Source organism: Dendrobium catenatum, unplaced genomic scaffold (genome assembly GCF_001605985.2).
Source record: "Dendrobium catenatum unplaced genomic scaffold, ASM160598v2 fragScaff_scaffold_390, whole genome shotgun sequence".
NCBI lineage: Eukaryota > Viridiplantae > Streptophyta > Magnoliopsida > Asparagales > Orchidaceae > Dendrobium > Dendrobium catenatum.
The window spans coordinates 6542544-6568560 of record NW_021318852.1 but is presented as its reverse complement, the minus strand read 5'-3'; the positions used below and the strand labels follow the sequence as shown (position 1 = coordinate 6568560).

At 34.6% G+C, this 26017-nt stretch overlaps 1 protein-coding gene across 1 annotated transcript; it reads right to left on the bottom strand.

Moving 5' to 3' along the window:
• Window positions 1–512: 512 nt before the first annotated feature.
• LOC110097542 (eukaryotic translation initiation factor 3 subunit B) lies at window positions 513–17110 on the bottom strand. The gene is made up of 12 exons (XM_020823975.2): window positions 16943–17110; window positions 16538–16705; window positions 16214–16454; window positions 12570–12716; window positions 6555–6683; window positions 2739–2867; window positions 2567–2650; window positions 2226–2347; window positions 1951–2149; window positions 1341–1873; window positions 1157–1265; window positions 513–1078 (listed from the first exon to the last, which is right to left on the bottom strand). The coding sequence occupies exons 2-12, from the start codon at window positions 16657–16659 to the stop codon at window positions 734–736; spliced, it is 2160 nt and encodes a 719-aa protein (XP_020679634.1). The 5' UTR covers window positions 16660–16705; window positions 16943–17110; the 3' UTR covers window positions 513–733.
• Window positions 17111–26017: the final 8907 nt, after the last annotated feature.

Genomic DNA, 26017 nt, shown 5'->3' with positions numbered 1-26017 from the left:
TCCAGAGAGCAAAGACCCATGGATATTATTGCTTGTCAAAACATTCTCAATGATAAAATGATATAGAGTTCAACGTTCGAGCTTTACATGAAGATCCAGCCCACGTATACATATAAGAAGGGGGTGTACGATTTGGAAGAGACCGCATTTTTTTTTTGCATGAAAAGTCCTGAAAAGAAAAATCAATAGAGCATTAATGATTAAGTCTTCATTTGATATTGTTTTTTTATTTCTTCTTAAAGCAATTTTCTGATATAAAAATTAAAATTTATGTATTAGAAAAAATCTGATTTAAAAAGCAGAAAGAAAGTCAATCCCAAATGAAGACTAAATATATTTCAAGAACCTTTTTTCTAAGAATATTACCTATTTTTTAGTATATCAAAGATAACACCTTTATATAGTCCATTACCACTAGTTAAATTTCTTAAACAGCCCAATCTAAAATCATTTCTATCATAATAGTAGATTCACAAACCAAACAATCAAAAAGTACAAATTACTAGAAACTATTGTACTAAAACTCCATTTTAAAAATCATTAAAAAAACCATCCAAAACAAAACCTTAATTATAAGAAATCGATTTCCACCATCTGAAAAGCAACTAAAAACTACAGCCGAACATAACTGTGGCAATATATGAAAAACGGATGCTGAAAAATCAGCCCCAAATAGATCTTTAAACCAATTCACTAAGGGGAGGATAATAGAGAGAAAGACCTGTTGTTTTTTTCAGTCTTGATCTTCATCAGAATCTACAATCTCCTCTGTGACATCAATCACCTCCTCTCCCTCAACCTCTTTGGCCTCGTACTCTTCCTCTTCGTCGCTCGCCTCTCCATCTCGAAGCGCGAGCCTTAATTGCTCTTCCTCCTCATGCAACTTCTTCCATTGAGCCACCCATTGATCCCACTCCTCCTGAATCATCTTTCTCTTCTTCCTATCCTGCTCGCTAAGCTGCAACGATACATCCTGGTCCTCTGCCTCATACTTCTTGCTGTACTTCTTTAAATTCTTCGATATCTCTTCTTCCTTCTCAGGACTCAGTAGAGAGGGCGGCCTCGGCCTCCACAAGAACTGTTTAAATGCTCAAATAAAGGATCCGCCATTGTATAATTTCTCAAGCAAACATGAAAAAAAAAAAGTATTTTTTACCTGATAGAACTGATCCTTTGGAATCCGATATAACAGCTTTCCATTGAAAGACCAAATATGGAAGCCATTCTCCATTTCATGAACTGATGTAACAGATGTTGCACAATATCTACAGCAAATATATATTCAGCAACGGCTGAATAAGTTATGTTCTAGCTTAGGAAAATGAAATTTGAAAAATTACCTTCCAGTTGGATCCCACTCGATATACGTTGCCATGAAGTGTTCACCAGTGGCCATGGTCTCAAGCTCATCGACATTGTAGAATTCTAGCTGGCCATTGAAACCCTTCAGGCCTGCAAGAACAAGGAATCTGCCTGCAGGAGACCAATAGAGAGCATTCGCCTGCTTCGATTTAAGGGTAGCGAGCTTCGAGACACGACCAACATTTTGAGCGGTTCGCATCGAGTAGAAGCTGATGTCCGGCCTCGGGCCGTCGCCATGGATGATTGCAAATCTGTGGCCTTTTGGTTCCCATGCAAAAGCCACTATCTTGTCATTCTTATTTTCAAGCTCCAGCACCTCAATTGGGATGTCTCTTTCCTTTATTCGGAACAATTCAAAGCCAGTTGTGGTACTCTTCTTAGTTTTAGTATGGCGATCAACCTTCACAGCAAGGTATTCCCCATTATTCTGCCAGTACATCTTAATATCACTAACATTGAACAGGTTCTTCTGCCTCATCTCTTCTTTGCTTGGAACTTGGATAAGGCTTACCTGAAATAAGGAAAATCATGAAAACGTTCAATTTAGTTGAATGAGAATAAATGATTGAGATATAAATTCCTACTTACCCTTGCAGGCTGGTTTCCACCACCAAGCTCGGGAACAAAGCATGCAATAATAGGATCAGTGGGAGACCAAGTGAAATCTGCCACATTCTCAACCTTCAGAGATTTCTTATCTATAAGCGTGAATGTCTCAGTTTCATACACAGATATTACATTCTTTCCGAGTCTGGCAAAGAATTTGTCTTCCCTGCCACCACCCCATCTGCGGTACAACAAGCCAGGAAATTATATATGCTTAGAGGCAAAAACCTCACATCATAAGAACATCCAATAATCACCTGAACACAGGCCAAGAGACTCCAGTAACATTGCTGGATCCTGATACAAAGTCATCAGCATTTCCTCTGAAATCCCGCATCAGTTTTCCAGTTCTCAAATCAAAAAAATTCAGTAGTACCCACTGTCCATAAAATCAGATACATTTATGATTTAACTTATGGTTTGTTTGGGACAGCTTTTTTAATGCTTCTTAAAGCAGCTTTTAAGTATAAAAATTTTAATTTTTATACTAAAAAGCTGCTTTAAAAAGCAGTATGAAAGTCGTCCAAAACGAAGCCTTAGTAAGGTAACCTCGAACATAATTTATCAAACTAGGAAAACATCCTTAGTTTTTACTTACATGTTTTTCACGAGGATTGCTGGGTTCATGGCTGCTGTAAGTAACAATATATTTCTCTCCGGGAGAAAAATCAATCAGTTTGACCTATATCATATAACAGTATTTCAACCAGGTCAGGAGATAAAGCATAACTTATAATATTGATAAGAGTTAAATCAGGAAAGATGGGAACCTGTGGATGTGCAAATCTCATCAAACGGTTAAATGTGCTTGCACCTCCCCAAATAGCAGCACCCTGCCTATGAACTGTGGCCAGGTATGTCCCCAATGGAGACCACTGGACGAAGCTCTCAGTCCAATACTATCAAAAAAATGGAAAGGCCTCAGATTGATTTTTTTTTTAAATATTCGCTAATATATAATTAAAGATAAGCAAATGACATTAAATGCAATTCTGGACTGCTTTGAAGGTCTCATTCATCAAAAATTGGTATTTTTAATTAGTTAATTAATTAATTTTTTCTCTTGCTTAATTAATTTAATTACTCAATTTTGTTGATTAATTGGTCATATTTTGAATCAAATTAACAATTTAATGGAAGTCAGACTTAAGCGAGGACTCCTTGTTTACTAGATTTAGCGTTAGATTGCTGTCTCAGCATAGCTAAGGAAAATGATTGAATCAAAAAAGAAAACTGTCACCAAAAGAGCATTCCCACAAATCAGAAGCTGGGTAGAAATTAGTTGATTAAAGTTTAATTTTAATTAATTAAAATATTTAATCAGGCTTGATTTTTATTTCAAATTAATTTTAATGATTTAAATTTTGATTAGACTGTTCACTTAACCTAAAATGGTTTAATTAAATTAAATTTTAAGTTGAAAATTTCATTATACTTAAAATTAAATTGATCAATTAAGCGTTTATTTTTTTTTTTCAAAAAAATCAACTCTAATATTTTTTAGGGAAATTTCGGCAGCCACCCGGACTCCCATTCCTGCGAGGGGAGGTAGGGGAAGGCATTCACCCTTTTAGTCCGCCCAGCCAGAAAGATAATCAACGGTCGAAGCCTTCGGAAGGTTACTTGGTCCTAGAATTGATCTTCAGTTCCTCTAATTGGCGATTGTAGTTTCTGATTTAAGGATCGTAGCCTTTGCCTTTCTTTAATAATAACTCTACTAATAATAATAGTTAATTAACAACAAATCTCTCTTCTTTCTCTTTACTCAAAATTTCAAGAGACCGAGGGCGGATTGCACTGAATCGTTTAAGCAAGCTGAACAGACAGATCGAATCCTAACTGTGGGTTTCGTACGCAAAAGAAGGTAGATCCCATTGCTTGAACGTGGGGTGTGATTTGATTCATGTGTGGATCGGGACCAGGAGGCGTCGTGCGAACACATAAGGAAGTGGGCGACGCAGACCAAATTCGATCAAGAGGTTGACGAAAGTCCAGCTAGCTCGTAACCGTGTGTGGGACAGACTAGAATCGAGCTCTTTTCACGTGAGTTGGGTGGACATGGGTTCCGTTCAAAGGAGGGAGGAGACCGGACGGAGGCAGACGAACGTGCGGCTTCTTTTTGCGTGCAATCAAACGAACGAAAGTCATTCTTGGTTCGCTTAGGTGAAGCCAGACTCGATACAGGAAGCAGACGGAAGCGGGTGTCGCTCATGTGAGTCGGATGGGACTAGAGCGCAGGTGAGGCTAAGGAGATGCGGCTCGGATTTGTCCCGGACTCACTGTTGTGGTCGCTTGAAGATTAAAGGAAGGTCGGAAGGTTTTGAGAACGAAAGTTGGGAGCCGAATCCAAGCGGAATCGCATGAAATCATCAATCTTCCAGTTGCCAGTAAGTGTGAAAACTGCTCATTTGTTTTCTTTTTTATAGGAATTGAATTGAATTATATGCCAACGGCTAGATGTTGTAGACGTGCAAACATGGCCATGATGAGCAGTTTTTTTCTCTTACGGGTTTCATTCCAAAAAAAGGTAAAACTCTAGCACATTTTATTTGTTAGCCCACTGACGAGAAATTCATGAACCAGAGGCCTCGCATACCATATGAATAGCCATATATAGATATTTAGAACCTATGGCATTTATTCAAATATTCTTCATTCATCCTTTAGCGCACAGAACATGTAAAAGAGTAATTTATTGAAGATTTTATAAAGCTATTAATAATGAGAGATCACAGATTTTTGTATATCCCCCTTTTTTTTCTGTCTCTGTTTTATTATACCCAGCCATTCTTCGCACTTCAACTTCCGCCTTCTTAGCTTCTATTGCTGGATGTTGGATTGCCTAGTTCAATCCTACCTGTGCGGGCATAGACCTCGCTTCTGAATCCTTAGCAGCATCAATCCTGCTGCTAGAATTATGAGGCTCTGATGTGATAGTAACAGCATTTGGCTGGAATTCTAACTCCTTGTTTTTGCTCTTAGACATTTTTTATTGCACCCTCTGAATTTCACCCACAAGCATATCAATCTGGCAATTTATACCATTTATCTTCACCTAACTAAATATTAAACTTCTTCTTTCATTCTTTCCTCTTCCTCCTCAATTTCTTTTGACTGCTTTAATTCCATGTGTAAGTATTCAGAAATTATCATATGTTTCATTAGTTCATTCTCTAGATCAATCCTCCATTTCATCCGAGTGCCTTCTCTAAATTGTGCATCCAAGCATATTTTAGGATCAATCTTTTGCTTAAACAAAGTTACTGCTTCTTGCACAGATTCAAATGGCTTTGTTTATATCTTCGCCACTTCTTCTCTTAGCTCAAGGATTCAGATAACAAATAGCATTTTATCTGAGCTCGATAGATCATGAAAAATTTTCTGGCTGTAGCTACATCTGAGTATTAGTCTAATTAATGTCGGATGAAGACATGAAATATAATCAGCTTGCGATGACTTGCATAAACAAGTATTATGTATATGACGTAGTCATAGAGAACATTGGCAACTGCCATTGGATGAGCTGTCATTTGCAACCGACACTTTAATTGATATTGTTTCTTGATACCCCATTTTTTGTTACCTCAAACCACATATACATAATTTTAGAGGTATTTCAGAAGCTCTCGGATCTATTGATACTTTCAATTTATAATGAGACCCCCATAATAATTATTAACGGTAGCTAAGAGGATGGGCTTGACAGCGAGATTATATATATATATATATATATATATATATTCCTTTTTAAATTTTCTAAGTATTTAGTGTGAAATGATTCTTTGCAATGCAAACTAAAATCCAAGTAAATGCAGTCACATTGGCTTCATACTTTGAAGGGGTTTTATTAAAGAGATGAGCCTAAATGGTACCTAGAGCTATATACAATAACTTAACAACATACTAAACAGTGATTAATTTAATGTTCCTGTATTACTTCATCACTGCATTACTTTATAATTACTTTATGCCTATCCAAGCAGTCCCCAAGAAAATAATCAGAAACTAAAGCCAAAGTAGGTGCTACAAACCTATTTTAAAGAACATAAGGCCTTATCAATTTAGAAATTAAACTGGCCTGACTTACAAACAAAGCACCAAGGACAAAAATATTCCTTGCAACTCAAACCGAGTCTTAGCTGTCAAGTTCATCAATTTAATATATGTTGTGCTAGTCTAGAATCCTAAAGATCCTCCAATATGCCAGTTTATGAAATCTTTATCCAGATACAATAATGCTACTTTACCGTGAAAATAAATAAAAGCAATGAAATATATTTTACTTGTACCAATTGTATGCAACTAGAAATAACCAGAAATCTGTGGCAACGTTCAGAATATCAGTTAATACATTCCAACCAAGCAAACATGGAATTTAAAGGAGTAAAATAGCCTAACATGTGTAAATACATATGGTTTGAGCAAAACCTGCTATGAGGACAGATTAACTATCATGCCAAGTAAAACTGGCAAGAACTAAATACCATTAACAGATTAACTAATTCAGCGCAGAAAAATTCAGATTTCGAGTTACATAAACAAACTAAGAAAATTAAAAAAAGGAATATAAAGAAACATTCACTTACTTGACGGCGGTAAACAAGTTCTGGCATCAACTGTCTGGGATCATTCCAAAAGACCTCAGTGAAGGGACCAGCACGGATAACAAATTGATCCCTAGCTTTCTCATCCGTCAACCATTTCTGTAGATTTTCCTGTCAGAAAAATGCCTCCAGAGTTAGGTGTGTAGAACCCAATCATAGTACAATAGATTCATCAAATTAACAAAGAAATAATTTTAGAAAGAATCAATCGAGAATCGAGATAGACATATTGAAGTGCAAGAATGGACACTGATGCATACAAAGCAATTCTTAGATAGACATCCAATAACATATATCAAATAGTTGTACTTTTAAATGTGAAAGTACATTGTAGAGGTAGAGCATAAAAAGCGATTTAAGATAAATGCTTAGTAATTTCAAAAGTTAGGTTTTAATATGTAACCAGGTTTTTCTTCAACGCAAAAATTACATGATAAATCAGTTAACATAAGCACTAAGAAACATTCAACGATTAGGTGTGCATGAATACATAAACAGGGAACACTGCCATGAGAAATGTTTCCAAATAAAAAAAAAACAATCAATTCATAAATCAAAAGAAATACAAGAAGCACATCAATGTGCATGACCCCAAAAGAATCACACCCATCCCAAGTGGCCACATTGCCTCCACTATCCAGGAACATCAATGTACATGACTCCAAAAAACAACCGCAACCATCCCAAGAGGCCACATGTCCACCACTATAAAGGCATATGCCCATACATGCAGGGTGTCAAAACAGGTCGGGTTCGGGTCAAACCCAACTTTAACCCGCCTTGTTTTGACCCAACCCAGACCCAACATGATTAGCATTTCAGGTCTATTTTATTAACCCGAACCTGACCCAATCGAGTATCAGGTCAACCTGAAATGACCGGAAATCCGATTTTGTTTTAAAAAAATCCAAATTTAAGTAGATTTACTTTTTTAAAAAAAATATTAGTGCTACTTCAAATTTTTCTTAACATAGAATAATTTTGCTTATTTCAAAAGCATTAAATCAGCAATAGCAATTAGCAAAATGGAAAAACAAATGTTTGAACAGGAGCCGGTTCAATAAAAATAAATTAATAATAAATGTTTGGAATATTTAATAAAAATTTAAATATTTCAATATTTAAAATAATTAATAATATTTAAAAAACCCGTCGAGGTTTACGAGCCGGTTCGAGCCCGTTTATAATGGGATGAGCTCGAGTTCGAGCTCAAATTTTGAGTTCGACTTGAGTTTGAGCTCGAGCTCAGTATTTGACAATCGAGCTTGACTCGAACACCCGTCGAGGTTTACGAGCCGGTTCGAGCCCGTTTATAATGGGATGAGCTCAATTTCGAGCTCAAATTTTGAGTTCGACTTGAGTTTGAGCTCGAGCTCATTATTTGACAATTGAGCTTGACTCGAGCTCAACTCAACTCGTTTGCACCCCTAATAGTGACTAACAATATAAGTTCAGTAATATAAACTAAGCTAGTAAGTTCACTAGTTCAGTAACAACTAAATATTGAAACAGCCAACCATTTGGAAACCACTACAACCCAAAAATAAATTATCCAACAGCAATAAGAGGCTTCAACCGACAGGCTACAGGTACAAAATCACTAAATCAGCAACATCCAACCAGTTGTCAGCTTAGTTTATATTACAGATTTAAAAAAACATATATAAAAAAAATAAAATCAACAATGAATTCAATTCAGAATTGCAACATGCCAGAAGGCGACAATAAATTCAATTCACAACCAACAACAGGCTAGCAGCCATTAACAGGCAAACAGCCAACACCCAAGACCCAACAGCCTACAATAAATTCAGTTCACAGCTAGCAACTGGCCAACAGCCAACACAAATAGGTTTAGAGAGGATGAAAAATTATCTAATGACTGAATTTTTATCAGGATCTTCTTTGACTTGGTTAATATTTAAATTTAGTATACCTTCAATCACAGCTTCAAGTTCAGGATCATTTACTACTGCAATAAATAAATTTAACCTCTTAAATAATTGAAGTGCAAGAAAAAATAATTAAAGGAGAAATTCAATAGGTTATATGATACTACACAATTTTCTCCATACAACCAATCCTTGACACAAACCGATGCCTCAACTATATCATGTTTAAGTGCCCTTTAATACTAATCTAGGATTATGACACTATTACTGAAGGCACTTTTAGATGATACTGTTGCTATGGTAATGCATAACACATCACGAGCCATTGCATAGACTTCAAAAAATCTATATTGATTGCCTTTTCAAAATTTTAATATATCTAACTAAATTTTCCTATAAAGTTTAGGTTCATCGAGGTAGAGTTTGAGTTCTGACTTTTTAGGCAAAATGGATTTCTCTTCGAATGAATCAAAATCCTGTTTTGGAATCTCAAATTTTAAATTTTATTGATCAAACTAAAACACTAATATGAATAACTAAAAAAAATGATTGTAGCATAACAAATACTTGAAGAAATAGTGACTTAATGATAGTAGAAGAAGAGCTTCTAGAGACATCATTATGTCTCCTCTGTGTTGCATTGGAACTTTCACCACTTCCCTTTGTGTAGTTTGCAAATAATGATAAAAATCTCTCTCTTAACTTTTTTTAATTCAAATGCATAATCACCTACATACAATCTTCTATAACACCACTCTACAAATGTAAGTTTATATCGAGGATCTGGAATAACTGCCATTTTCAATATGTCACTAAACTCTGACCTATATTTTTCAAATTTACCAATCATCCCTATATCCATTCTTTTAATGTAGTCATTACCAAATGAAAGTTCATGTTTTAAAGCTAAATAAGCAATTAAAATGCAAGGAAAGTAAAGATTTGTTGTTGGATACTTCGTGATAGATATTACACAGGTAATTTCATAGAAAGGAGCTAAAAAGGTACAAATAGCTTCTACTCTCTCCTATTATGCAACAGCAGGATAAGCTTTATAGTTGGAATCACCCAACTCCAGATAAAGGAAAGCCCTTTGATAGTATATAGAACTATCAAGCATTATAAAAATAGAGTTCCATCTTGTTAAAGCATCTTGCCTAAAACCTCTCTTCGATTCTAAACAACTCTGCTTAACACAATCAAGAAATTTCTGCTTCCTTGCTTGAGAGCCCTTCACATACTTGATGCTATCTCTAATTTTTAAGATTGCACTAACAATCTCTTTCAGCCTCTCCTGAACTATAAAATTAATAATATGTGCAGTGCTTCGCAAACGAAAAAAATGTGTCATTACATAGCAGACCACCATATAAATTAAGATAATTTCTTAAGAAGTCTATGGAAACATTGTTTGCAAAGGCATTGTCCAAAGTAATACTGAATAACTTGGACTCTATTTTCCATTAAAACACAAGAGATTGTAACTTCTCAAATATTGATATGCCATCATGAGGGGGTGGCATGAAAGAAAAACTTAAGGTCTTTTTATGTAGGTGTCAATCATTATCAATAAAATGCACCATTAAATAAACACATCAATGTTTCTTGACGTCCATAAGTCTGATGTTAGACAAATTTTGCTAGTGCACTTTGATAATTGTGATCGTATGTGAGTTTTTTCTTTAGTGAATAATTTCTTACAATCACTCCTAGCAGTATTCCTAAAAATAGTTGTAGGTCTCGACGAAGATACAACAAAAATGCTCGAACTCAACCCATTCAACACATTGAAAGGGCAAATCATGCATGATGATACAAGCAGTAAATAAATCACAAAATTCTGCAGAGTCAAACTTATAATCAGCTATAAAGATAGATGAGTTAGAGTTGCTTAGCAGTATAAGCTTGCCTATATCCCGCATATCTCTTTTCTTACAATTTTGCAAGTGGCGCCTTAAATTACCAATGCCATTTTTGCTATCACATAGGTATTGTGCACCACATTTCTTACATTTACACATTTGTTTACCATCTTTGTAATTAGAAAACATCTCAAAATGGCCCCAACCTGTTGAAGTCATCCTTCTACGCTATTTAACAGTTTCTGAACCATCATTACATGCATCAATAGATGGCTCTATCACATTATTGCCATTGCCCACTTGCTCATGCTCATCAAAAAAATTCTCAAGAATGGTGTTTAAATCCTCTATCTAGCCAACAAATCAAACCATATTTTACAATGCAAATATGCCAAATATGAATAACTATTTCTTAAATGTCAAACTCTTACACAAGAATGTAACAACTTAAACTTGATTTCAATAGCAATAGGCAACAAAGTGCAAACACAGTGCAACACAACAATAGCAAACGATGTAGAATGTGAGAATGTATCAGAAACTTGCATATAACAGCAACAACAAACTGAAAATGCAAAGTGCAAAAGGATAAAAATGAAATCAGCAACAGCAACTAAACTAATATACAATAACAATAGCAACAACAACTTAAGGCTTCTCCACCGATCCCACCTTTACTAAATATACAAAACGTAAAAAATTGAGAACATTTATTCATTTACCTTGCATTTAATCAACTTATCCAACCTGAAGAGTGAGGAAGACTACATGCAATGTTGCTGCTACAGGAGGAGTACAGGTTACACGTACAATCGTATAAACAACTAACAAGCCAAGTAGCCAACAACAACAAGGAATACATTCCTTTATTCCTTTAAGAGAAGAACTAATTAACCCTAAAAAATACAAAGCCCTAAAAATAAAAATTATAACTGAGAGAAAAATGATGCCCTAATGGCAAATGAGACAAAAAACGAGTGGACCGACACAAACTTAAACAAGATCATTCGAAAGAACATGAGCTAATAGCTAATGAAAAAAGAAAAATCATAAACAAAAAAAACTCACAAAAAAAAACCTAGCCGTGAATTGTGACTTCGAACGCAGCAGCCATCAAGCAACAAATTGAACGAAATAGAACTTAAGAGTAGGAAGTGAGGAACCGAAACTAAGGAAAGCTTCGGGCTGGACTCTGTAGGTGGAGGAGATTGAAGACAAAGGAGAGGAGAGGGGAGAGCCGACAGACTAGAGACGATACACGTAGAATAGAAATGAATATCAGGCCCGAGCTGATACGCGTAGAAATGAATAGAGCGCGAGCGTAAGACATAAACCTAAATCAATCAGCTAACCGCTCAAGTGCTCACATGATCTCACTGCTTGGCACCCTAGTCAATCCGAATTAAAATAATGTTTTCGGGTTGACCCGAACCCGACCCGGAATTTCAAAAACATGTCAGACTTGGAGACCCGAACCTGACCAGTTTTCCAAATGGGTTGACCCTAACCTGAAAATTTCGGGTCGATTTCGAGTTGAGTTTTCATGTCGTGTCAATTTTTAACACCCCTACATACAAGCAATTGCATGGTTGAATTAACTCTTAACCAAACACAACGGCATCACCGGGCCTATCCTCAGGATGAAATTTGGCTAACTACTACAAAATCTGTAAACTTTAAGGTACATAAAAATGAGTGCACTAGTTTCCATCCTAGAATTATAATGAATGAAATACTCTAATAAATGTATCAACTTTAAAAGTGAGGTGAGTTTTGAGATTATTATGGTAAGTGTTAGAATAACAATACAAACAGAAAATAATAAACACGAAAATGACAATCACAATGATCAATTAGAAAAAGTTTTTCATTTTATAGCAAATTAATTTCTTTCATTATGTTTCAGAAGCACGCTTAAGTCATAAAGCATTAAAAGTTCAAAAAGGTGAACCACAGTTTAATATCATTGCATTAACGCTTCTCCAGAATATAGTGATTGATTTCTTCAAAATCAAAAAACCCAATCAACAGTAAAACTCAGAAATTATGTAACAAGCAAAGCTTGATCATAAACACTTGGCACGCCAACTAATCTTGTGACAAGACTTGACAACGCGATTATTTCAGTCAATGCAGTTTCTCAATCTAAAATGTATACTCCCTATAAAACTTACAAAAAGAAATAAATAATAATTAAAATTTTAAAAAAAATATGAAGTAAAATAAGCATGGAGAACACTTACACCAGGTGCATATGGCTTAATTTCAGCAGGTGTCCATTCATCTGGAATTTTCATATACTTCTCAATCTCATCAAATAAATTCACAGCAAATATGTGCGACTTGTCTAACTTGTATCCATTCGTGTTTTCTTTTGCAGATTTTGCGTCCTGTTATATGATAAGAGAAAAAAAATAAGGTAAATAATGCATAACAAAAAAATTTTATCCTTCTTAGAAGGGCAATCTAACCATAAAAAAAATATTGATGTTTGATTTTAGAAAAAAAAATTAAAAAAATTGTGTATCATCAAACAATTTCTAAATTTGCTACATTTTTTTCATGTAGAAGAATTCACATAGAAAATGAAGTGTGTAGTAAGGATTTAGTTCAAGTGAAATGTATAAATGATGAAGATCAAAAAATACTTTTCTTAGAAGATGATATACAACAAAGGTGGATGAAATATTTTGGTAAACTTTTTAATAAAGAATGCGAAAATACGATTGACTTTAGCGACCTTAGCACCCTAATTGAAAATAAAAATTTATATTTTTATCGTCGTATTAGTAAAACTAAAGTTAGAAAGGCTTTAAAGAAAATGAAGTGTGGAAAAGCTGTTGGACCTGATGATATTCCAATAGAGGTGAGGAAATGCTTAGGAGATAAAAGAAAATTTTTGGCTTACTAAACTTTTTAATACTATTTTGAAGGCTAAAAAGATGTCAGATGAGTGGAGAATGAGTGTGTTAATTCTAATTTTTAATAATAAAGGTGATGCACAAAATTTGTGTGAATTATATAGGAATTAAGTTAATGTGTCATACTTTAAAAATATGGGAGCGAGTTATGTAGCGTAGGTTGCGGCGTTATACTGATATTTTTCAAAATCAATTTGGATTCATGTTAGGTAGGTCTACTATGGAAGTCATACATTTATTGAGAGGTTTGATGGAGAAATATAGAGAGAATAAGGAGGATCTACATATGATATTTATTAATTTAGAGAAAGCATATGATAAAGTTCCAAGAGAAGTACTATGGAGAGTTATTGAAAAGAAAGGAGTTAATAATGCTCATATTCAAATCATTAAATATATGTATGCAATAGCTATTACTTGTGTTCAAACACAAGGTGGTTTGACCAAGTATTTTTTCTATTACGATTGTATTACATCAAGGATCAGCCTTAAGCCCATATCTTTTTGCTTTAGTCATGGATGTTCTCACTAGACATTTCCAAGAGGATGTACCTTGGTGTATGCTTTATGCTGATTATATTCTTCTTGTAGATAAGACTAGAGAGGGAGTTGAAGGTAAACTAGAATCATGGAGGTCAACCTAGAGTCTAAAGATTTTTACTTTAGTAGATCTAAAACTAAATATATGATGTGTAATTTTAGCATTAATAGACCTGGTGAAGGGATTGTGACTTTGGGCGATCATGTCATTAATAAGAGTACACGCTTTATATATCTTGGATCTATTATTCAGAGTAATGGTGAAATAGATGGGGATATTACCAGCAGAATTCAAGTTGGATGGTTGAAGTGGAGGAATGCATCGGGCTTATTGTGTGAAGGAAAAGTCCCCCTCAAACTTAAGAGAAAATTCTATAAGATGGTGGTGAGACCTGGAATGATTTATGGTGTCGAAAGTTGGCCATTCAGAGAGAATCATAATACTAAGTTAAGTGTTGCAGAGATGAGGACGCTCGGGCGGATGAGTGGCTTTACTCTTAGAGATAGGATACGAAATAAGCATATACGTGAAAAAGTTGGAGTAGCTCCAGTGGAAGATAAGATTAGAGAGAGTCGCCTTAGATGGTATATATGTCAAATCAATTATAATATTTCAATTCCTTTCTTTTCTTTCAACTCTCAATCAACAATCAGAAGAATGATTTTGATTTCCCTCTTAAGACTCCCAACCAAAAAAAGGGAAAATATACCCTTTTTAATTTTATTTTATCTCCACTTAAATATTTTTGTTTCTTCCCTCAACACCAAATCAAATTGTTCATTTTCTCTATAAATGGAAGACAAATGTGACTCTTTCATCATAAATTTTCTGTGCGGGGAAAGCAATTTTTTACAAAACATGTAGAACAATGCAAATTCATGCATCAAAACCTGAGAGTATATAACCAAACCAATTGTGTTTTTCCCAGTAACAAATTATGAACAATGACAGTAACTACTTGGGACCATGTAATGAAATATTTCCACGTTTATCCATAGTTAAGGTTCTAAGTGGTAAAGCAAAGATATAACAACAACATTTCTAATTTGGATTTATGAAAAAATAATAATAATGCTTTTTATCATTTATCATTGATTTACTACAGGCACAAATGCTTATTTTACTCTTCTGGCTGTCAGGCATCTAATGGCTCCATATATTGTGCTCAATAGTATACAAATTGGAGCAAACTTTGCCAAAATATTAACCTACAGAGATTGGCACAAGCCTCAACTCTAACTCAATGTCTGAATATTCTCGGTGGAAAAAAGTGATCTCCTCATTAATGCTACAAAAATCATACAAGTACATCTCACAAGTAGGTGAGATGCAATCTATGGTAACAAATCACATGATTCACATCCATCCAAGTATAACATCAACAAGTGAATACACCTCATTCAAGCTATCCATATGCTAGCGACTACTACTTAATTCTCAAACATCTGAATATACAAGTTGCCATCATGAGAAAATAGAAATGCAAACAGCTGTAAATTATATACTTTAAAATGAAAGAGATACCCCTGAACATGGGAGTTCTACGTTTTTATGCATGCAAGAAAACCCACGATCACTTCCTGTCCTGGACCTCATAAATATCATTAGTACAAAAACAAAATGAAACTTCGAAATTTTCTAGACCCTTCTAAAGTGAGCTAGTTGTTCACAACTCAAAAAACCTTAGTGGTCGTTTTGTTGCCTGAAAGAGGAATGAAATATAAAAGGAATACATTATAAAATGAATACTTTAGAGTTGTTTGGATGAGTGTAAAATAAATGCATTAGATTACTTTTTTTTTGTTGAAGTAAAATGATTGCAATGTAAAGTCAAAAGAGCATGATATTTAGTGGTGGTCAGCGGTGGTGGGTGGTGGTAGCAGTCGGCGGTGGTGGTGGTGGTGGTTAGCAGCGGCGATGGTGGAGGCACTGGTCGAAGGTGGGTGGTGGCAGGCGGCAGGGTTGCAGCAGTGGTGGCGGTGATCTGCAGTGGTTGGTAGCAGGAGGCTGTGGCGGTAGCCAATAGCGATGATGGTGGAAGTTGGTTGTGGTGGCGGCTGGTGGCAACAAAAGTTATCAATTTATGGTGTATTTGAAATTCGCCCAAATCAGAGGAATTACAAATACACCAAAAATGAACTAGAGAGTGAATTACAAATGCATAAAAAATTTACACTGCATTTGTTTTACTTCAACCCAAATACCAAATTCTCAAAACCCCTGCATTTGGAATACTTTACACCCTTTACTTCAAACCATACAACCCCTAAAAGAAATAAAAAATGCAAGATAATTAATCTTAGCTCAGGCCACAAACTAATGTCATGATGGCACCAACACCCAAAATATAGGTTTATGTAGCAACGTTCAGATACACATAAGAAAGGAAAATGGATAAAATACATTTTCAATTCAATCTACCTACCTGACTGGTGTTGTATTCAATGAAGCAGTATCCAAGTGTTTTTTTTGTTTCAGGATTTACTGGCATCCAAAAACCACCTTCACGAATCGTCCCAATCTGACCATATATCTTCCTGATTACACCTTCAAGCTTCTCAAACTTCTCCAGTGGTATGACTGGGAGATTATCAACTACAATCACATTTCCAAACCCAGCTTCCAGTTCAAGGGCTTCTTCATGATAAAGGTCTTCATCATCATCACTACGGAATTTCATAAACGAGTTTAATAGCTGCAAGCATGCAATAACTTCTACAGGAATGAGAGTATATATTTTGACCATTACCTTTTGATGCCAAAATCTTCTCCAGGGGGGAGTGTGATGGAATCAAGATTAACCGCAGACAAGTCAATCCCTAGACCCTTCGCAGTGGCTTCTATATCTGCCATTGAAACGATTGATGCCATCCTCACAGAATTGGGAACAAAATTTTGTTCTCTTCAACTAAAGCAGCTGCATGGAAATCATATTTTAGGCATTAGGGGCTGTTTGGATCAAGGATTTAGACCGGATTTGAAGCGGATTTGAGCTAAATCCAGCCAAACGGACAAAAATGCAAAACCAAATCTCACGGTAAATCAAAGCCGCGGTTGACGGAAAATTCCTTCTTTTCGTGGTAAATCCCGGTTTTACGAAATCCTTTGGTTCGGCAGATTTGCGGGATTTGGTCGAAGAAAGGGAGAAAGTTACCTTCACAGCAAGCGAGCTCCCGTTGTTTCCGATCAAAAAATGTCGTAACTTCCGCTCGTCGTTGAAGGAGCGAAGTCGAACAGCGAAGAAGAAGAACTCGTACAAAACTTTACACTCCTGCGAAGGAACGAAGCCGAAAGAAATAGATAAGAGAGGCAAAACCTAGACTCCTTCAACTAAGTTATGGTTGGAGAGATTAAGTAATATAATTTAAAATATTAAAAAATAAGTAATACTAATTGAATTACTACTAAAATTATTAATTAAATATTTAGTTATTTCAAAATAATTAATAGAATTAAATATAATTTTAAATGAAAATAATTGCTATAAAATATTATAAATAATAATTAATCCCCTTAAATGATTTAATTATTCAAGAAATGTATGTCAAATATTTTAACCGCCTTAAATCTTTAATTGAATAGCGAAACAGTCACATAGGATTTAGCATAAATGTTGTCAAACAGTTTTCATGATTTAACCCACTCAGAATTTTGTAAATTCGAATTTAGAGGCTTTATGAAATCCTTCTTAAATGAAATCCTGGGTGCTACCAAACAGCCCCTCAGAATATGGTAAATCCGGATTTGGAGGATTTACGAAATCCTACTTAAATTAAAGGGGTTTTTACAGCCATACCACTTTATATTACCTATTTTACATATATAACACCTAAAACATAAATATTTCATTTACACCACCCTAACACAAATCTAACCTCAAATATATCACTCTGTCGCTTATCTAGGTCACGACGTTATCCCCAAAATCGCGAGTTGTTCCCTTGCCGTGCTCCGCTGCATCCCCTCCGTCCTGCTCGGTTGTTCAAAGTGATCCAGGGTGTGTTCACGGAAGAAGGGGTTTCTCTCGTGACGTCAGACTGCATCACCTTAGCATCTGCTTCGAAGGTTTGGTACCTTGCCGCATTTCGCTGTCTTGCTTTTTATGGACGTTGTCGTCTTGGCTTTTTATTTCTTTCAAAATATGCTGGACATTGTTGATAAAGCAAGCATCAACATGGATGAAGTTTATTGTCACTGTATTTTACAGAAATCTGCTCGGTAGTTCGAAATGATCCAGGTTTTTTTTTCCGCAGTCTTCCAAAATTCTGCTTTAAGTTTTGATCAAGCAAGCAAAATGGATGAAGTTTATTGGCATTGTATTTTACAGAATTTTTTTTCTTCAGAATTTTATAGAATTTAGGTTTTTTCACTTTATTTTTTAAAATATGATTTAGGTTTATTTTACATAATCCCTTTTTTTCATATTTGACAGATTCTCTGTTGTATTCCGTCCACAATGAGTTCAGTAAATTCTTCTGTTAGGCAAGAAACATGGCAGCATTCTCAAGTTTATAGTCACTATCATTTGAAGTGTGTAGTGTAAACTTGCTACCGAGGACTTAATCGAGGCAAGCAATTTTATAGGTGCATTCATAATCGGACATATGACGACTGCAATTTTTTTAAATGGATAGATGAATTAGAAGAGCATTCTCTTGACACACATTATGCTTGGAGAGGCATAGATGAGAAGGTTTTGAAGAAGCTGGACCTGCTCATATTTCAAATGAAAGTCTTTATTGTGTTAGTTGCTATCGACATCATCATTAGGATGTATTTTGCGTAACAATGTTTGTAATGGAACATCATTAGGATGTATTTTGCGTAACTTTTGTTGTGTTTGTAGTGTGTAAGTGTATTTTGCGTAAGTGTTGTATCTTCATTAAAGAACTTGTATCTCACAAACTTTTGGTATAAATGATGTTTTGATTAAATTGTGTTGTTTGGTATATTCCTGTCAATACCTAATTCTATGTCATCATATTATTATACAAAAGCTATTCAGCTAATCATTCTATCAAAGTGCAATCATACTAGTGAAATGGGGGGCAAAATCAACTCTACTAACTCAGTGAAAAAAGTGAACGAATAAACTGGAAGAGAATCATTTTTGTTGTTCAGCAATCAACTTATAGTTGGTCCATTGTCGCTCTTTTTCTATTAAACGTGAACGAAGTATCAGAATTTGAACATTTTTGCTGTTCAGAGTTGAACCCTAGAATTTCATGCAAAAATAAACATTTTCTAATACAAAATGAACTTCATACAAAATCCAAAACTTCATGCAAAAATAAAATGATTCATACAAAAACCTTTTCATGGATGCATTTATAAACCATCAAGATATGAATATTCATATTCTTCAAATTCACTGTTATCAACATTCCTTATGCTTGCCAACTTATCTCGTCTCGTGATGCCATCCTGTGTAGAATATGTGCCCTCGTCACTCTGTTTTTGCAACGAGTTCTTGCAAGTACTTCGATGATGCCCCCAAAGAAATCCATCAACACACACTTTGAAACTTACATAAAATCTTTGAAAGGCATGATCATAACTATCAAATGTGTATGTTATATGTGACCCGGAATTTCTTTCAAGTAATTAAGCTTTCAATGTTGGTACCCATTTGTAGCTATCATCAACTGAACCGAAAATTGCATCACGGGCTTGTTCTCTTGCTCTCCATAGCTTCATGTAAGGTACTGATAAACCATATTCTTTCTCTAGATTGCTCTTGATTTCCTTCGGTGGAATGTCTGGGTGCCTCTTTACTAAATCTTGAATTTCATTAGCAACCCAAGCAGATGTGGCGAGTTTATTCCCTGCACGATTAACACCAGGACAAGTATGTACTCCATCTACTCTCCTTATTTGGAAAGACTGAGTATCTTCACAAAGGGAAGCCCGAATTCTCCATTGACATGTTTGGTAAGAACATGTTGCAATAACACGTTTCTTATCACTTGCTTTAATTATAACACCAAAGTTATTTCTAATGGCTATTAATCGCAGAGCGTTTTTGAAAGTTATTACATCATTGAAGAGTGTGCCAACTTCTAAATCTTTAACACCCATGTTTGTAATGGAACATTCAACCATCTCGTCTACACTTACAACCTCCATAGGATTTGAAATTGGCTCATTTCCATCATCTTCTTGAACTGCAACTACAATCTCAACACGTACATTCCCTTTCAATTGATTAACCAACTCATTCACATCATTGTCAGTAGTAAGAATTTTATATTATTTGGGCGATGTTCTGCATATGTGGTAATACATAATATACCGATGTCCTTTGAGCCATGAACATATTCTATCTATTTATGTTCTAAGCTTGCAAATATTGATATAGCCTTTTTTCAAATTTAACAGTTCTTTGTTTGCCGCCATTGTACCTTCTCCTACTCCAAAAACCTCCAAATCTAAATGATACCAATATTTCCTTTTTTTGTTCTCCAGTGCTAACATTAGGGACCTGCATTAACAAACAAATAAATGATTAAACTTTAACTATAAAGCCCAAACTTTGGGATGCAGGAAAATAAAACTTGTTAACTATTGATTTCACTGCATTAACAAACCAAATCATGCTTAAATAAAAAATTTGATTTACCTACATTACCGACAGCAAGGTTTGCAAGATAAACTTTGCTGTTTGCAAGATAAACTTTCCTCCCTTCCTCTTTTGGTTCGCCCACCGACAGCAGGTTTGCAAGATATCACGCAGAGCTCCGCTGACGGAGTGGTATATTTGAGTTTAGCGTGCAGAGCTCCGCTGCTGAACCGCGAGAGAGATAGCGCGCAGAGGGTTTGTTAATGCACCTCCCTCTTTTCGTCCGCATGAGAGAGAGCGCGCAGAACTTTGCTGCTGAACCGCGAGAGAGAAAACACCGAACAGAGCAAGCGCGAGAAAGAGCAATGTCGGGATAACGTCGTGACTGGATAAATGACGGAGTGGTATATTTGAGGTTAGATTTGTGTTAGGGTGGTGTAAATGAAATATTTATGTTTTAGGTGTTAAATATGTAAAATAGGTAATATAAAGTGGTATGGCTGTAAAAACCTCTAAATTAAATCTTATATTCTACCAAACAATTTTAAGCATGCTAAGGGTCTGTTTGGCAACGGGATTTATGCAAGGTATGAAATTCCCATAAATCTCACAGCTAGATAAATCCTCCATTAGCCAATTTTTGGCCTAAATATCGGATTTACTAAATCCTGGAATTCGGCGGATTTATGAGATTTGGCCAACGATGCGCAGGAAAGGGATAAAGATGGTTACCTTGAGCGAGCCCCCGTCGTGACTTCTAATCCTACGTCGTCAAAGAATGCGAAGAAGCTTCTTTTCAACACACTGGTTCGCGTGAAGCCTTCAAACTTCACGCCGGAGCATGCAAAGCTGAAATATAAACAAAGAAATGACAATGAGGAAAAGCAACAGTATCGAAGCAACAGGGAAGAAATGAAAATAAAACCCTAGACGACCTAAATTAATCTAAGCCATCATACTTTAAATAATTTAAAATATTGATAATTAATTATATTAATTAAATAATTAATAGTGAAATCAAATTATTTTGCCTTATATAAAAAGAACATAGTATTTAAATCATGTAAAATCTCTTAGGAGAAACAATCAATGTTTACTTAAGCATGTTTTTTTTTTTTTACTAATTCAATTTAGCAGTTGGAATTCATTTGAGATTTTGAAAAAATATTCTATGCGGACACCGGACGTTGTCCAAAGGCGAATCAGAGTGTGCCGCATCATCCTTTTAATGTGTATTGTGGTTGTGTACCGCTGTGTACCAGGGCGACGTGGTGCACTCTGATTCGCCTCCGAACAATCTGGCGTTCGCACATAATAATATCTTTAATATATCGATGTTCTTCTTTTATGAGCACTTGGTCTTGAATAACCATGCCCTAGCTGACACTTTGTGGGAACTCCAAATGCAAATCGAATGCCATTTTACATAAATCTAGCAATCTTTTCAACGTTATGATGACAAGCTCAAAGCCATTATGAAGACATAACAATAATTAGAGTGTTTTTATGGAAGCTATGGATAACCACATTAATGATTTAAAATTTTCTCAACCAGCTTTTTTGGCTTAACAAGAAAATAGTCATAAAGACTATAACTCCAACCCTTTCTTCAAGCTTGGATCCCACTTTGGGGGTCATCCAATCAACTTTCATAGTTTCATATGTGTGCACTTTGAAGGTCAATGTCCCATGTTTCAATTGGTATAAACCCATCATTCAACTTTGTTTAACAAAAAATAAAATAAAAAAAAATAAAAAATAAAATAAAATAAAAAACTTGAGAAGAAGAAGGGGGAATTAGTGCGATTTATTTATTGGAATAAAAGAGAAGGAGGGAAAGGAGGGTGTAGGGGTGCGAGCATTCAAAAAATTTGATAGAAGATGAAGGCTTGTTTATAAAGCATCTCCGTCATTATTTTTTTTATGTTGTTTGATACCTTTAGTGTTGCTTTCAATGAAAAAGCATAGTAGTGTAGTAAAGGAAAAAAAATATTACTATCAAACTCAATTAGTTTGATGGTTTCGTCATTGGGTCACACCCTCTTCTAGAAGGTGTTACACCCCAACAACACAGGACGTAATAAAGAGATATGAAACCTACTTTGCACTCACTTATAAATAAATTCATATAAAAAACATAAATAAGAGTACATATCTGGATAATAGTAATAAATTTAGTGTTGCTTTCAATGAAAAAGCATAATAGTGTAGTCAAGGAAAAAAATATTACTATCAAACTCAACTAGTTTGATGGTAATGTCATTGGGTCACTCCCTGTTCTAGAAGGTGGTACACCCCAACAACACTTGACGTAATAAAGAGATATGAAACCTACTTTGCACGCACTTATAAAAAAATTCATATATAAAAAACATAAATAAGAGGCACAAACCAATTTATGAACACTCCAATTAACTCATCCTTTTTTAATTTGGATACAATGTATCTCTCAAAATGTATTTTGATGTTGGCCTCTACACCACTGTTCAAGCTCACCATCAAGTGAAAATGTCACCAATAAATTATTTCTCTCATATGGGCAGAATATTTCTCTAATAACCAGTTTTCCACCTCAATTGATCTTTCTACTCCTTTAAATAATGATGATATCATATTATGAAATAACTCTAAATATTTATCCATAAACATGATAGTGTTATTACCACTTACTGATGGTCGAGATCTTGAATTATGATTCAACAGAGTTAATGTTGTCATCATTTGGGCAGTGTAGCAAATTATAAAGAGCAATACTTGGTACAACCAATTCCTCATTTTCTTTAGGATCAATCAGAGATTTGAAATAAATAAAATTGTCTTATAAAAGTTCATAAGTTTATAACATATCAACTTTTTTAAACTCAATAATCAACCTAATGACTTTTTCAGTATTACTCATATCCTATTTAGGCTCTGATATCACTTTTGTCATGATTCAGCCCGGATACTCGAATTAATGAGTTGGAAATAGATGATCAGATGGTTAATGTATTTCTTTCAATAACATATAACACTTAACATATAATTGAAGAGCCACTAAAACACATTTTCAATTTGAATATATGCATAATCAGTTTATACATACTTTTATTTTTCTCCTTTTTTTGTAGATGAATTATTCTCTTTCATTTATTTATTTATCACAGGATTTATATGAATTTTTTCTTTAATAATTGAATCTATATGATAAACTCAGTAGATAATCATAGCCAGCATGTACTATAATAGTTAACCATACATAAGCTCATCGAAGATTTAAGCGATTTTCAAAGATCTAGAATTATATAAAGATCTGAGTTCTTCATGCTCAATGAGTATCATGGATCTACATGATACACGATTGTTTAAAATATTCCAAGTGAACTAAATATAGGATTATATATATTTACAATGGGATTTACGAGCTTGCAAGCGAGCTAGCTCCCAACTTGGAAGTCTTCAAGGAAGGAGAAATATATATATATATATATATTCAATTTGAATATATGCATAATCAGTTTATACATACTTTTATTTGATCTCCTTTTTCTGTAGATGAATTATTCTCTTTCATTTATTTATTTATCATAGGATTTATATGAAAATTTACTTTAATAATTTGAATATATATGATAAACTCAGTAGATAATCATAGCTAGCATGTACTATACTAGTTAACCATGCATAAGATCATTGAAAATTTAAGCGATTTTCAAAGATCTAAAATTATATAAAGATCTGAGTTCTTCATGCTCATGAGCATCAAGGTTCTACACGATACACGATTGTTTAAAATATTCCAAGTGAACTATAAATATAGGATTATATGTATATTTACAATGGGATTTATGAGCTTGCAAGCGAGCTAGCTCCCAATTTGGAAGTCTTGAAGGAAGGAGAAAGCGAATATGGTTACCTATGCAGTATGCAACATGTGAGCTCCCGTCGTGAGTTCATATCCGACGGTGTTGAAGGAGGTGAAGCAACGAGCGAGCTTCTGTCGTGCGATGCACGCACATCATGTGAAGCCATAGCAGCCTGAAAGAAATGACGTCGAGGAAAATTTTCGAGATTTATTATAATTTAACATATCATACTAAACAATTTTCAAATTTTAACACCCTCAAAATTTACTAAGAGGTTGTTTGGTTGACTCTAAAGTGAATGTAGTGTAAATAACTACTTGATGTTGTTTATTTGTCTGTAAAGTGAATGCATAAGAACATTTTTTTTCTTTTTGTTTGTGTGTATGTAGAGTAAAATGAAAGCAGAGGCTCGTTTAGATAAGTCATTCAATCAAGCACATAGTGTGCCTATTCCTAACCTTGATTTTATTTGTTCTATTGAAGTCCCCGAACTGATCAAACATGGAAGAGAGTTGCACCTTGCTACCCCAAGTTTTTGCACAAGGTGGTCCGACCATCCTGCGGCTTCAAGTTCCCACACGGAGTGACATATATTGTGTTGCTTAGAAGTGGAAAGGCATATCTATGAGCAAAGGAGCATCTCATCCAATCTGTCGCTTCAATCAAGCCCGTTCCATTTGCCACTTCGAAGTAGATGCAAGGCTAATCGATATAATTGTTCACCGGAGATCGAGAAGCAGAATTCACGGCGGCCATCCCGAGGACGAAGTCAAACAATAATGGAGCCGAAGAATTGACTCCACAAGCAAGCAACGAAGTCAAACGACAATGGAAACACATAGAAGATGAAAATCATGCCCTAGATGGCTCCTGAGAAGTAAAGTTGAGTAGGAATGAATGAGCTAAAGAAGCTATTGCCTCGTGAATTACTTTCTCGCTCTATTTTGAGCGGGTTTCCTTTACGCAAAAAGAGATTTAAAATGGGAGTTCTGAATAAATTACGAAACTACTTTATATTATATTTGTGATCAACCAAACACCAACAAATAAATAAATAAATAAATAAACATTTATCATGCATTACATTTATTTTTCACACAACCAAACATCCCCTAAATCCATATTTATAGTAAATCCAAATTTACATCACCAAGGGGCTGTTTGGTATCGTATTTACGCTCATATTTATGTTAAATCCCGCCAAAAAGGTTTCTAAGGCGTCATAAATCTTATTGTCCCATAAATCTCGGCTTTACAGATTTATGGCGTAAAATTGGGATTGCGTAAATTTGGGATTTAGTAAATTCCGTTGTTCGACGAATTTACGGACTCAGATTTTTGCGGAAGAAGTGCTCAAAGGGAAGAAATATCATTACCTTTGTGGGAAACTTATTGCAACTTCCGATCCAACAATAACAACATCTTCAGTTAAATTATTTTTCCTAGTTATTAAATTAGTTTAATACTTAAATATTTAATTAATTAGGGTTTAGTTAAGCTAGTTTCTAATTTGATAATTAATAATAATTAAACTAATTTATAATTATATTAATTAATCCTAATTTTTTTAAATGTAATTAAAATTAAAGTTGATAAGCAAATCATAATTAGATAGCAAATTAAATTCAAACACATTAAATTTAATTTCTAAATGAACCAACAACTTTAAATTCTGAAATAAGTTGTCAAACAATTTCTCAAAATTTATAAAAAATTAACATAGATCATATCAAACAATTTTGAAATTTAATACCCTCCAATTTCATTAAATTTACTAAACCCCACTAAAATTAAATCCTAATTTCTAACCCTATGGACGCTAAAT

Bases quoted from the DNA above. Each gene is read 5' to 3' on its own strand.
- LOC110097542 (XM_020823975.2), bottom strand. From the start codon at position 16,659: ATGGCATCAATCGTTTCAATGGCAGATATAGAAGCCACTGCGAAGGGT. The intron at 6,684-12,569 runs GTAAGTGTTCTC...TTTTTCTGACAG, and splicing joins TTAAGCCATATGCACCTGGT to GAAAATCTACAGAAATGGTT. The intron at 2,651-2,738 runs GTTCCCATCTTT...TATATGATATAG, and splicing joins TGAGATTTGCACATCCACAG to GTCAAACTGATTGATTTTTC.